At 42.1% G+C, this 13726-nt stretch overlaps 2 protein-coding genes across 5 annotated transcripts; both read right to left on the bottom strand.

The window, feature by feature from the left end:
• Window positions 1–244: 244 nt before the first annotated feature.
• On the bottom strand, window positions 245–7047 carry comtb (catechol-O-methyltransferase b). Of its 3 annotated transcripts, none has more exons than XM_041981137.1 (6): window positions 6899–7047; window positions 5637–5873; window positions 1145–1262; window positions 873–1066; window positions 662–793; window positions 245–568 (listed from the first exon to the last, which is right to left on the bottom strand). In XM_041981137.1, the coding sequence occupies exons 2-6, from the start codon at window positions 5808–5810 to the stop codon at window positions 389–391; spliced, it is 798 nt and encodes a 265-aa protein (XP_041837071.1). In that variant the 5' UTR covers window positions 5811–5873; window positions 6899–7047; the 3' UTR covers window positions 245–388. The 3 variants fall into 3 exon arrangements, with proteins under 3 accessions (XP_041837071.1, XP_041837073.1, XP_041837072.1); XM_041981139.1 differs by having other exon boundaries at window positions 5652–5873; XM_041981138.1 differs by having other exon boundaries at window positions 5702–5873.
• A 112-nt stretch (window positions 7048–7159) lies between these two features.
• On the bottom strand, window positions 7160–13562 carry LOC121637496 (SRSF protein kinase 2-like). 2 transcript variants are annotated; one of them, XM_041981692.1, is made up of 15 exons: window positions 13407–13562; window positions 12258–12990; window positions 12074–12182; window positions 11897–11984; window positions 11687–11774; window positions 11406–11512; window positions 11156–11318; window positions 10988–11013; window positions 10834–10890; window positions 9963–10308; window positions 9704–9801; window positions 8292–8399; window positions 8115–8184; window positions 7946–8038; window positions 7160–7861 (listed from the first exon to the last, which is right to left on the bottom strand). In XM_041981692.1, exons 2-15 carry the CDS (start codon window positions 12481–12483, stop codon window positions 7641–7643), a joined length of 1800 nt encoding a protein of 599 aa, XP_041837626.1. In that variant the 5' UTR covers window positions 12484–12990; window positions 13407–13562; the 3' UTR covers window positions 7160–7640. The 2 variants fall into 2 exon arrangements, with proteins under 2 accessions (XP_041837626.1, XP_041837625.1); XM_041981691.1 differs by having other exon boundaries at window positions 12258–12546.
• Window positions 13563–13726: the final 164 nt, after the last annotated feature.

Here is a 13726-nt window from a genome sequence, read left to right as displayed (position 1 = left end):
CACAATGCTAGAGAATATCACAGCACAAAGTAGGTTTCTGCACCAGAGAATGCAGCTGGATTAGATTAACTATTGATTTGAGTTGATGCCCAGATCAGTTTGCAGCTCATCTGTCAATTAGATGCTTGAATGAAGAAACTTTCCTGCCTTCTACTGGACCAATAGAGACATCTCAAAGAGTTCAGCAGGTATCCAGGCTTCCATCATGTGGTTTTTAAAATTTAAAGCTCACAACACCTTTTTCTTTCATGTTATTTTTTATTTCAAGTAAACACAATCAATTAGAAAAACAGATTTAACTTCGGGTTTTAAGTCTGCGCAGTTATTCAAAACAGTGGTGGTCTGAAGTTTGCTAGTACCTGTGTAAAACATGACACTGTGTGGAAAGCTACCCTAGGAAGACTGATTTCTCCAGGCCATCCTCCACTTTGGTGTACTCCAGGTGAGATTTGAAGTACTGGCTCTTATAGCGAGGGCTGTTACGAATGTACTCAAGGTACTCAGGGGTTCCAGGGCAGATGACGTTATCTGCCAACAGGATGCTGCCTTTCCTGAGGAGGCCACATTCCTGATGGGTTTTTAAAACAAAAGAAAGCAAAGTGGGCGTCAGAGCAGAGAAAAAGTCAGTTTGATCTGCATAAAATCAGCAAAGCAAAGTCACCTCCATCAGCTTTGTGTCGGGAAGGTAGCGATCTTTCCAGTGATCCAAGAAAACCAAATCAAATGTTTTCACTCCAAACTGCTCCTTCATCTTGGGTATCCAGTCACCAGATGCTCCTTCAACCAACTGGACCTGAAAGAGGAAACAGTATTATCCAAACTGTACGCATCACTCTTCATCCTTCTAGCTTCCTCCAGACATCAGACTTTACCTTCTCCTCCAGCCCTGCCCACGCGATGACCTGGCGAGCTATGGCAGCATTGTCCGGGTTGAATTCAAGAGTGATGAGCTTGGCATGAGGGGGCAGCAGGCTGGCGATCCGCACCGTGGAGTAGGCACAGTAGGTTCCCAGCTCCAGCACAGTGGATGGGTTCACCTCAGACACCACAGAGTCAAGAATACAGCCTGTGCCCCCAAATACACAGAAAATATCAACTTTTATTTCTCACAGATACACAGTGTAATATAACTTAAAGGTCCTACCTTTCTCATCCCCCACATTCATGGCCCACTCCTTCTGTCTGCAGAACTGGTCAATGGCTCTGACCACGCTGCGAGGGTCCCCTCTAGTGGCATTCTTCTGTACTGCAGCCAGGAGTCGCTGGAGAGGGGAAAAGACAGTAATCCCCTTTTTTAAAAAAGGTAACCCAGTCGAATAAATGTATAAAACAATATTCAGATAGGTCAGGATTTGTTTGGTTGATGTTTTCTCCTGTTGGGGATTTTGCGTGGACGTCTTCGTTAAATCTGTGTGGCTCTAGTGTGTGGACGAGGTGTATGAAGGTATACACAGCTGTCTGGAAAATAACACACACACACACACACACACATCCTTAAAAGCAGGTTTTAGGAAACACATACTGTCCAGAGCACATGCTGGTCACCAGATCCATAACTTGCCTGCACAGCTGTTTCAGTTTATCATGTTAACACTGCACCTTCTGGAGTGATTATCAACGCTGCCTCACAGTTTCTCTTTGCTTAACACAAAATAGGCTTTGGGACAACTGTTAGAGCAGAATTACAGACAAAATGTCTGCATAAATTCTATGTTTAACAAAAGTACAACATGGAGCTTCAAACTTGATCTATAATCCACTTTTTTAGCATTAAAACTGTAAGCAGACCAATCTGCTACGAGTTAAAGTAAAACAAATTACAAATAAAGAGTTGATCAGTGCACACATTGTGAGACAAAAAGTGTTTAGTTTTGTTGTGGAAATTTCATATTATTCCCTTTACTATATTGTGTCTACTGATCCCTCTCAGGGTAAACAGCTTGTTTAAGTTCTTGGGAATTGAGTTTAATCCTGAGTAGCCTGTTGCTATCATGCATTCTTTAGAACAGTTCGCTCTGACCTGTGTGACTTATCTGATACCAGCCAGGCGCCTCAGGATGACCCAGCCGGGCACTGGGGTTGTTTACGTGCTCAATAAACTGAAAAAGCTCATTAGGTTTGCTGAAGTGTCTAATCCTGTGTGAGGAACAGACAATCTCTTTGTTTGTATTTCATGATGTGCTGTGACGTGATCATTCTGCTTAAAAGATGCTGCCTGTGTGTTTCTTATCAGATTCTGTTCAGATCTCTGTGCTGTCAGACCTCTGAGCAGTCTCTCAGGAATTACAATTCTATTCTTTCTATTCTTCCTATTCATTCTATTCCTTGTATTTTAATCCTGTGTTCAATAAACTTGTAATCATTTTTCACTTCAGCACCAGACTCCTGATTCCTTGACAGAGTAACTTTTTTTTGCCTCAACAGTTTACATTTGATCCTTATTGTACTTTCACCCATTAAACACTGTAGTTTAATGAAGGACCTCTGTAGTTAACTCCTACTTGCTGTCTAGAAACTCATGCTGTTCAGACTGAGACACGTTGAAAGAAGTGTCTTTAATCTATGTCAACGTACAGATGCTGCACTGTATGTCCACATGGGACCAGTTTTATCCCTAAAACACTGGCCCTCAGCATGAGCGCAGGTTTAAACTGAAAACATTCAGGGAGCCGGCTCGGACCAGCAAACCCAGACAGAACACTGTCAAAAGTATGCAAAGTATCTGTGATACATGCAGGTCTATTGCTTCATGAAAAATGACGTCGAGAGTTGCAGATGAATTAGTTTTCATTCAAGCCAGATGGGCCAGAGAAAGTTCTCCACCGAGACCTGCAGTGAAGCAAGAGATCAGGAATTCCTCAGTAAAGTGAGATTATTACTTTGGCCCCTAATGTGCTAAAAACAAAACAATCAACCGTTGGGTTGGGCAGTGCACACACACACACACACACACACACACACACACACCATCTCCAGAGGCTGACCATTTGGGGATCACCTGACCTTTCCTCTACAACTGTGCTCCAAGTTTATGTCTTAAGCAGTCTTGACAACTGAATGGATTTCCATAAAACCTGGTTCCTGGGTAGCAGGAATCTCTGAGAGCCGTCTGAGTTTTCCTTCTACAGCCCAATTAAAACAAACAAGCAAAAACTTAAAAATGAAACAGAACAAGGACAACGTGTAAATAACTGAAACTGAAATGTTCTTGTGTGTGTGTTGAAGGTCTGTAACAGGTTGGGAATAAAAGTGTTTGGACAAATAGCTTAATAATGTAGGAATTGGGCTGCTTAATGAAAAATTACAACGAATTTGGGGATTTTGTCGCCCGCAGTTTTTTTTTTTTAAAATTCAGAGTTTGCAAGACAAGAAGATAAAACATAATATTTTAGATGGGCCCAGTTTAGATGGAAATTATTGCCTGCCTTCTGGAAAATGTCAGAAAATTATTACTAAGGTTCAACAGATTGTTGATAATTAAGATTATTGCAAAAGAGGGTAGTAGGTATTTTACATAAAGTTGGTTTTCTGGAACATACAAACCTGGGATCTGGTTTTTCATCACACAAACGAATGTTAAAGCTAGCAGCATTAGCATGATTATTATTACTATAAAGCTCCATGACAAACACGGATTATTGTTTGCAGCTATTGTTTGATTTTAAGATGATGTAATGACTGGTGGTTATTATCAGTAATGACTGTGATTATAGTTTAATGACTGAACATTTTTGTAATTTGCTGGGGTGGAAGTCCCTTGTTGCTGTTAACGCTGAATGAAATCTGTAGCAGACATTTTCAGATGTTTTCAGGAAAATCAGACCAGTAGGAGTCTGTTACAAACAGCAGCTGGAATCATATATTAAACACGAATACAGAGGGAAAAATCCACTTTTTAAACTAGAAGAACTTGTCTCATCAGTTTCCACATCTGTCTCGAGCTTCGAGCCTCTATTACACATTTTGTCTTCTGCCCCCTGGTGGACAACTTTAGCACTACAATAATTTTGACCACAGTGATTAACGGTAAATTTACAAAACATTTTTTACATTTAGTTAAAGGGCCAAATAAAGACTTCAGATAAAAAAAATAAATAAATAAATTGTTGGGCTTTAGAGGGTTAAAAATATAAATGAACAAAGAATATTATTTTGTTTTAACATTTTAAACATTGTTTATGTTCTAATAGTGTTTCGATGATTTGTGAAGCATTTTCTTATGTATGCATTTACATTTTTGAGTCCCAGCACCGTAAAATCATTCAAAATGATTCTTCAGTGTTTAGGTTTGTAATCAAATATTTTAAAAACCATTTTAAATGGTCATCACTCTTTTAGTGCTTTATAATGTTTCTCATTCACACATTTTCTTGACAACTGGAGGGACTGGGGATGGTATGGAAAACCCCGTCATGTGATCAGGGTCTGCTACTTGTGCAGGAGACCGGTTAAAATCCAAAGGTAACAGAGCTTTTGCAGAGTTGGCTGGAACTCCTTCCTCTGGACCTGACATGTTGTGGACTCAGTGACATCTTTCAAACGGCAGCTAAAAACTTTTTAAACTTGCTTTTGTCTAAACTTTTGTTGTTACGCTTTTATTTTACCATGAAGCACTTTGGGATTTAATATTGAACGGTGTTTTAGAAATATAGGTTTACTTACATGGCACCTCAGCCATGGCTGTGAGTCTTTGTGCTTTCTAATCAGCAAACACTAACATGTAAAATCAGGAGTGTGAACACGGTTAATGTTCCACCTGCTACACATCAGCATGGCAGCGCTGTCATTCTACACATGCTGGTGTTCTTGCCAGATAGTTGTGAGAATTATTTTTACACAAGAAAGTTGTTTATTCATTATATCACTTGTACCACTGATAGAATTTGTTAGAAAAATGTTTTTGAGAGGCGTGCATGAGTTTCTGATGGCTGGAAGTGCTGCAGTTTGATAAAACAGGTCTGGCACAAAGTTCAGGGTAGCAGAGAATTAGATTTTGCATGAACATGCATATCTGCTGGTTACAGATGATGCATAAAAAGGTTGTGAATGTACTTTGACCACTTGACAGGCACTTTATTAGGAATAGGTTACTAACTGTGGGTTGGACCTACCTTTGATCTCAAAACAGCCTTAATTTATAGTGTCATGAATTTCACACACTGTTCAAACATTGTTTGGAGATTTTTCTCTTGCATACATGGTTGCATTGAATTTCTGCGAACTAGTCAGCAGTACAAACATCTGATTGTCTATGGATTTATCCACGCTGTTGAGGTATGAGCCTACTATTTGCAGCCTTAGAGCTAAATCAAAATTCACCAGAACAGCCCTCTGACTGTGCAGGTTTAGTAACTTGTGCCAAACACAGCTGCAGATCTCAGGTCTTGGCTGAAGAGCGGCGACTTGGCTCTCTGTTGGTGCAGCCGATCCAACTCAAGGTTGTTTGTTTTTGTTTATTTTTCTGAGATACTGTTTTCAATTCCCACAGTTGGAAAGGTTATCCAATTCATGGTACTTTTTCCTGTTTTTCTAGGGTTAAACCGGTGCAAAGACACTGTTTTGGAAAAAAAAAATCTGTAATTTTAAAAACACTCAGATTATTTTTATGTTTTAAATTCAAATTCTCCCATACTTACAGTACTACATCCCACCTGGTTAGCTATTAATGTGTTAGCTGATCTTGAGAGAGGTGAAAGCACACCTGTGGACGAGTGGACCGGGTCAGTGTGTCCAGCATTCGTTCCACAATCGTGTCGTGCCAAATAAGCGCCAATCCTGCATGATACTGCACGACGGTGGGGATCACCCATCTGTACAGAGCATACAGAAGTGCAGCTCCACCAGTGCAACTGTAAAGAAGAGTCAGCCACATCCTGCAAACCAAGACAGAACAGCGAACAGTAAGATGTGACCACAGTGTGTAGTGCTGCATTAAAAGGAGAGTGGCTCTAATAAATGAAACACAGATGCAGTGCAAGCGTCTGTATGAGAGAGATCACAAAGCTCTCATCCTCACCCTACCTCTTCTTTTGTATTGAGCTAATGGGATGGGTGTTTACTATGCAGAGTACAATACTGTAGCTGCTCCTGTTTTCCAGCTGCTGCTGCCTCCATGTCTCACGCATGACTCCATATGATGATATCACTGTGAGAAATCATTTAATAGCAACTGCAATAAACACTGCCTAACTCCCAGCACTGGGCTTTGTGCACCTGCTTTCCCTCTCAGGAGCAATTTGACTGTTAAGACATCTTAGAGAAAATAAAAAGGGGATGAAATGAGCAAAGGCAGAGGAAAAAAGCACATCTTGAATCCTAAATAAGAGCTCCTGCTGTGGGAAAGCAGTGAAGAGCACGGCTGGAAAAGACCCTATTTTGCACTAATAATGCAACTGTGAAAGACCAGAGGAAGTTGAGGTAATCCCTTTTGATTTGGAGTTTGAGTTGCATGGCAACTGGCTGCGGGTTAAGAGCTGTGTCACCAAAGCCAGAGCGCTGAGACTTTAACCTTTACTTTGGCTTCCTCTGAGCATACAAGAGATCCACAAACCTTAAATGCATGCGTGTCTTAGCATGCCTGCAGAAATCCACACACACACCTTTAAATCATTGCAAAGCAACAGAAAAACAAGTCACAGGTTTTGCATGTGACCATTTACCTGGATTCCCTTTATAAAGAAGTGAATCCAAGACTGTTTATCTGAAAATTAAAGGTTATACTATGAAATTCTTAATCTTTGTTTCCCCCAAATGCACGAAACAACATGTGAATACGTTCACATCCCAACCAAAATGAACTCACTGAGCTCTTTCCAGTCAAAGTCCTCAGAGGATAACAAACAACTTGTGGTTCACTAAAAGGGTCTCTGCTTAAAATGTAACAGGAAACAAGACTTACGTGAGTGGGCAGGTGGTTTTCCCGGTCCTCTTCTCACCTCCCGTCGCTTCTAGAGGAAAATGTGAGTTTTCCAGCAGCCGGACATATGCCTGCGTTTACACGTGACTAACTCCTCCCTCCTCTTCCTTCCATCCCCCTACTCGGGGCTGTGCTGAATGCGAGCATGCATGGAATGTGAACAGACCTAATCTCAACAGTCGATGCAGCCACTCACACCCACTCGTCTACAGCGAAAAGGAGAAAATCATTTCTGCTTAGATGGTAGTGGTTTATTAGGTAGATAGTGCTCTTTTTAAGGCATGTTATTATGACTCATTTCATTATCTAAACACTCCATTTCCATGTTGGTGTCATTCTCTCCTTTTCTCCAAAAATGAAGTTGTTTTCATACTCTGTTATTTGTTTCTGATGGAACAACAGAGTAATCAGAGTAATCCTTCGAGCCTCAACTGGAGCTGTTTGAGTAAATCCATAAATGCCTCAGACTGTTTTATCTCAACCTTTTCAGGAGAGATCTTCATTAGACTTGCCATCGATAAAACCAATCTATGTCAGCTCATTATAGGTCAGGAGTCTGTCTAACACACTTCTCCCTTCTCTTTGGTCATTGCTGTGCCTGAAATAGGCAGCCATTCAAATAATACAGGACAAAACAACCAATGTAGGAAAACTCCTCATCAGGATGTGGTAATATTAATAGAGTTGTTCTTCATGATGCCAGCACCAAGCTACACGTCCCATGTCACAGAGACAGTCCGCTGGCCTCTGGACCACATGAGTCGGAGGCGATCCAGGGGTGTTTCAGACACTGAGCAGCTGTGGATCTTCTCTGGGGCAGCAGCTCCAACATGGTGGAGAGAAAGGAGCTGAACTGGACGGCTTCCTCTCGCGGCCACTCGTACTTCTCCAGCAGGATCTCCAGCAGGCTCCACGGTTTCAGCTTCGAGATGTGTCGCAATTGTCCTGAAAATGGAAAAAATCACTACTAGCAATACAAAAGATTTACATATGTTAATGTTTTATTAAATATTAAAAACACAGCTTCACCTTTACGGTTGAAATATCGTTTGGATTTTCTCCCAGAGAGGGCAAACTGGGATGGAAGAGGTCCCAGTAGCTCGATGATGTGGGCAATGTGATCTGAAAGGACATGGATATGTTCGTTACAGTATTTCTTTCAACCAAGGATAAAAAAGAGGATGTAGACACCACACACCTTCCTCGCGGGAGAATGCGGCTCCTGACTGAGGGTCGAACAAATAGTCTCCTGTGGCCAGCTCAAAAGCCTGCAGGACACACGACCCAACCAGAACAACAGGCAGAAATGATGGAAGGAAAGAAAAGACAAGATTTTTCCCCAAAATATCCTGATGTGTTCAGGTAGCCATCTCACCATGCAGGCGGTGCTCCAGATGTCAGCTGGTGTGTCGTAGTCGGCACCAATCAGGACCTCCACAGAACGATACTGACATGTCTGAATGTCCTCAGTGAAGTGTTTGTGCTGAGAGGAAAACGTCAAGAAAAATGGAAACATTACAGAAACTCCACATTATGTCTTCATGAATGTAATCTGGAATGACGTTAGGAACACTGGAGACAAGGTGAGATCTAAACTCAGCAACCTGGAGGACTTCCAGGAGGAGGACTGGACCGAAACACAGCAGGAAGCTTCCTACCCTCGCTGAGTGGAAACTAAAGCTTATCCATAAAAACAGAGGATCAAATTCTCTTCCTTTATTAACTCTTCCAGCAGAGGAAACACTGCACCATCCTTTATGAAAGAAAACAGGACAATACTCGTAACTGTGTGTGTTCACACCATCAGTTCTATACTGTTATGTAGGGGCGGCGTGACTCTGGCGGGGAGAGCGGTCGTCCTGTAGCCCAAGGGTTGCTAGTTGGATCCCGGCTCAGAGAGCATATGTCGAGGTGTCCATGAGCAAGACACCGTACCCAAAATTGCTCCCGATGGGTCGTGGTTGAGCGCCTTGCATGGCAGCTTCTGCCATCAGTGTGTGAATGTGTGCGCAAGTAATTAGATTAATGTTTGAGGACTAACACATGACAAACATGTATTTCATTTTTGTATACATAGAAATGTTTATAAGCAGTTTCAAGGTTGTCAGGTATTTCACTTTTGGCCCACTTTTCAAATTCGGGGGGGGGGGGGGGTGGAGTCACGCAGAATGTAGGGGTGGAGCTTCACTTTCATGAACCCGTTCATAGAACTGAAAGTTCTGGATTTCTGCCGGATGAACGTTATTGTGAGCGCGCTCATTCTGCTGTTTGTGAACGGCTTTCTCTCACAGTTAAACTTTGTTCCAGAGAGGGCCAGATTTCCATGGAGCCTTCCAGGTAAGATTCCTGTCTAAAACACATCGTAAACAGGCCTTAATATAGAGGTGAAAAACACCAAATCTTTCAACACCAGCCTCCACAGAGCCGCACCGCACATGTGTCATCAAATTGTGAAACATGGAGGCAAAATCCAATGAAAGCAGCAGCACCTCTGTCTCAATGATCACCACAGGAACAGCAGTGGCTCAGGCGGCGGAGCGGGTCGTCCATTGGACATGGTGAGGAGAGGCTGTTTCCGTCAGTCTGTCCCAGGCAGCTGTGGCTACACAAGTAGCTTACCATCACCAGGTATGAGTGAGGAGTGAATGAGTAATGGACACAATGTAAAGCGCTTTGAGTGCCTTGAAAAAGCGCTGTATAAATCTAATCAATTAGTATTATTACAGCACGTACAGCACTAGTTTATTATCACTTTTCTGTTAATCTGCTTGTTGGTTAATTGCTCACCACCCAGCAGGCATTGCCCAGGTCAGCAATCTTGATGAGGATTTTGTCGGCATTCTGAGGCTTCAGTAGGTCCAGAAGTCCATCTGGGTCACTGATACCTAAAATATGTAGAAAGATTTATAGATTAGAAGGTCAGACTGGGATAAACCTGAGGTGATGATCAAGGTAACATATCAGCTCGTTTGAAAACACTGATCAATTTACAGATTTGTTTAAAGCTGCAAGTTTTCACACAGAGAGGAAGAAACTCCTGACTGACCGCCAGCTGAGGAAGATGAAGGTGGAGTCTGATGTAACAACACTGATCTGGAGCCCGAGACAGAAGCATCTGTACTGAGGTTTGGCAATGAGATGGTGACGTCTCTGAGGTTTCCTGCAGCAGAGTCCAGTCTGTCTTCAAACAGCAAACTTTGCCTCCTTATCTTGAGCTCAGGACCTGAGAGCTTTGAGCCACAAGTGGAGCTACGTGTGCTTGAAGGAGCTGCAGCATCAGAGAAGGACACATGGCGTCCGTCTTCTTTGTGCTCAGACGGACTCTTCTGTCCTCCCCGGCTCCTGTCTCTCCCCGCCAGACGCTTGATGGGACTCACGGAGACCTTGCTGGACTGCAGGGTGCAGTCAGTTGAGGGAAACGATCAGATGTGAAAGTAGACCAGTGAATATTCAGCCTCATGCATGTTTTGAAGAGACACTCGTGCAAATTCAAGCAATGATGAGCTGTGTTTGAAAACGTCTGACTGGGTTGTTTTTTAATTATTCCTCTACTCAACACTGACGTGGGCAGAACTCCAGCTCTGGATCTGTGCAGTGGCTCTTTAGGGTTTACACTTAGTCTGCAGGCTGTGCAGGAGTAGGTTGCTAACAACACACTGCACTGAAACCACAACAGCAGCTGATGGAAGAGCAAAATGTTCTGTTGTCTCCTCTGACACAAACCAGTTACAGGAGTCTGCTTCAAACGTACTAAATAGTTCTAGATCTTCATTTGCTTCTACTTCACTGCAGAGCAAAGCTCCAAACATCTGCATTTATCTCACAAACTCTACAATACATACATGGGTTGTTGCTGTCTACAGGATGTGGTACAACAAATCTACTAATAAAAAAGCTGAATTCAAGATCCATCTTACCCATTCTCCAAGACTGTGGAAAGCTCCCGTCAGCCTCCCCAACAAGTTGAACCAGCTCTTAGAAAATCAAGATAGAAATGCTAAAATTATAATGCAGCTCCAAAAACACACCGTACTGGTGAAATAACAGAGGAATATGTTTCAGGTTGCACACCTGTTTTCCTCCAGAGCCTCTGTTCACTGGAAGAAAGAGAAAGAAGAAAACAGGAAAAGAGGCAGTGAGGAAGGAAACGCCTCTGTCAGCCCTGCGTCCAGTACCAACAGCTTGCTGTGGATGTAACTGACACATACAGCTAAATAATTCTGACATAGTTTCACTAACCTGGGCTGCTGAGAGCAGGAGACGCAGGAAGCTCCCACAGCCTGGTGTTGGCTGCAAGCTTCTCAATATAAGCATCATCCACACTCAGGAGGATGTTTTCTGGCTTTATGTCTGTGTGGATAATCTTGCATTTAGTGTGCAAGTAATCCAAACCCTGCAGAACCTGTGATAAGGAACGGATACTGGCTTTCATACAGAGAACCCAGTCAGGGGATGATTTAATAAGATGGAATAAGTGGTTGCACAACACCTGTCTGAGGATGCTTTTCACACAGCGGAGGGGGAGGCCGGTGTAGCTGGATTTAACGATCCACCTCAGCAGCTGATGGCCCAGAACCTCCAGAACCATACACACATCTGGGGAGAAGTCAAGGATCTGCTTTTATAGAGGAGGTAATTAAGGCTTTCTTGGGTTTTTGGTAAAGATGACAATAAATTTATAAGATGTGAACATTAAACAGGACTTTTCATAAAAGTCAGATCTGAACTTGGAGTTGCAAAGTCATGGAGGAGCATCTTTGTAAAGGATACGCTCTCCTGTGGCTCCAGAGATCCTGAAGTCATCCATGAGCTTCACAACTCGCTCACGTTTAGGATCTTTGGGGTCGGTGTCCCTTACCTGGCGGATTTAAAATCAAAGACATTACATCAGCAAAAAGGTTAAATATGAAAAATAAAAACATCTCATCAGAAAACGATAATAGTTTAAAATGTAGTGACGATAAGATCAACCCCACTGACACATTTCAGAAGCTTGATCTCATCCAGTGCCGTCTCTGTGAAGGTTGGAGCGCTCTTCACCACCTTCAGAGCCACAAAACGCTTCGTCCTGCATGAAAACAAACATGTCAGACTGTTACCGTCTCCTCATGGAGAAACATGCTCAATTCTAACTCATAAGCTCAAATTCTTACTTACACCATGTCCCAGCAAAGCCAGACAGTGGAGAAATGACCCCATCCTAACTTCTTAACAACTTGGTAACGGTCAACAAAAACGTCTCCGATCTCTACGGGATAGTAACCACCTGTAAGACAGTCCATGTCAAACCATTAAAGATCTCAACCAGTGTGTTGGGTTTTCTTACTGGAGTCTTGCTTACCTATGTCGTAGTCTGCAGGATTCTCCTGCTGCTCATCGTAAGATCCCAGCTCCGGTGCATGAGGGAGATTCTGTGGAGCTGGAGGGCGGCGGAGGTCCTTGCTGGGTTTTGAACTCTCTATTTTTTCTATGGAGCGTTTGGGGCTGGGCTTGATGGGTTTGATGGGTGGATTAGAATAGTTGGTTGAAATAAGTGCTGATATAGCAGCTGCATAAGATGATGACATGTTTAACTGGCGTCCAACTGTGTCTCAGTTCAGCTGAAGTTGGATCAAGATGACAGAAGCACCCTGGGAGAAAGCTCATAAAAAAAAGCCAAATGTATATTTATTGCAATGAGAGAAAGATTTTTTTCCTGGCAGGAATTTGTTTAATTAGCTTGTGGAGATTTTGGTACAACAATGATTCTATGCTGATTGCAACAGGTTGTTTGCAATGACATTTTAAAAGGGCCAGTGGATGTGTATGTTTATTTTTAGCTGAATGAATGGCATGTCAACATAAATAGCTCCTGACACTGGCCCGGGTGCAACTAGACTCTTCCTGAGCTCGCATGGACCACGGCAATGTGGACCTGCTGTTGTTAACATGAATAAATAACAGCTTACACTGGTTACTGAGTGTTTTTCTGACGTAAATCAAGACAAAAAAAATCTAATCTAAAAGTTTAAATAACTAATATGTTTCTGGAGCTTTCGTATCCATTCACATATTTGTAGAATATTCAGCTTGATCTGTAAAGAAAATAAATAAATATATAAAAGTCTCAAAGCCTGTCCCAGAATAAATCACAATGAGTTGAAAATCTGACCAGCTTTCATGCTTTAACATGGCTTAGAAAAGTGGGCTCACAAAAAACAGACATTCCCACAGACCAGTTGCAGTGGAAAGTTAGTCGCTCATATCAGAGATAAACACCGAAGCAGTTATCTAGTATTCTGTCATCAGTTTCTTCTTTGCACTTAACATATTTCAGCAGATGGGTATTGTTAAAATAGTTGATAGCAGCATTTTCACATCAACATAAACACTGAATAAATAAACTGTAATAATAATAATAATAATAATAATAATAATAATAATAATAATAATAATAATAATAATAATAATAATAATAATAATAATAATAATAATAATAATTTGGTCTTACCTGACAGTTTGCTGCCCTCAGCCGTCTGAAGAAAGAGTTCTGCTTACAGAAAACAATAAATAATAATAATTAATGTGTGTAAGGCGGGAAATTACAAAAGCCCAACACCGTGGACACGAGGACCGCTTGGGTCGGTCCACATGCGCTTCTCTCATCCCTTCGTGTGACTGGGCGGTCTGGGAATAGCAGAGCCCCACGATGTGGTGACATTTATCACCGACACCAGTGTTTAGGATGGGAGGAGAGGAGGGGTTTCCCTTCACACTGCCTAGAAATATATTCCAATGTTGAAGCTCAGTCGGATTATATTATATTATATT

The sequence above is a fragment of the Melanotaenia boesemani genome, chromosome 3 (assembly GCF_017639745.1).
Source record: "Melanotaenia boesemani isolate fMelBoe1 chromosome 3, fMelBoe1.pri, whole genome shotgun sequence".
In the NCBI taxonomy this organism is placed as follows: Eukaryota; Metazoa; Chordata; class Actinopteri; order Atheriniformes; family Melanotaeniidae; genus Melanotaenia; species Melanotaenia boesemani.
The sequence above is the reverse complement of the archived record's forward strand: the minus strand, read 5'-3'. Positions and strand labels throughout refer to the sequence as shown.

Bases quoted from the DNA above. Each gene is read 5' to 3' on its own strand.
- comtb (XM_041981137.1), bottom strand. From the start codon at position 5,810: ATGGGTGATCCCCACCGTCGTGCAGTATCATGCAGGATTGGCGCTTAT. The intron at 1,067-1,144 runs GTAGGACCTTTA...TTGGGGGCACAG, and splicing joins GAATGTGGGGGATGAGAAAG to GCTGTATTCTTGACTCTGTG. The intron at 794-872 runs GTAAAGTCTGAT...TTCCTCTTTCAG, and splicing joins GGGCAGGGCTGGAGGAGAAG to GTCCAGTTGGTTGAAGGAGC.
- LOC121637496 (XM_041981692.1), bottom strand. From the start codon at position 12,483: ATGTCATCATCTTATGCAGCTGCTATATCAGCACTTATTTCAACCAAC. The intron at 11,985-12,073 runs GTAAGTAAGAAT...GTTTTCATGCAG, and splicing joins TGGCTTTGCTGGGACATGGT to GACGAAGCGTTTTGTGGCTC. The intron at 8,400-9,703 runs GTGAGCAATTAA...TTTTCCTCTCAG, and splicing joins TGGGCAATGCCTGCTGGGTG to CACAAACACTTCACTGAGGA.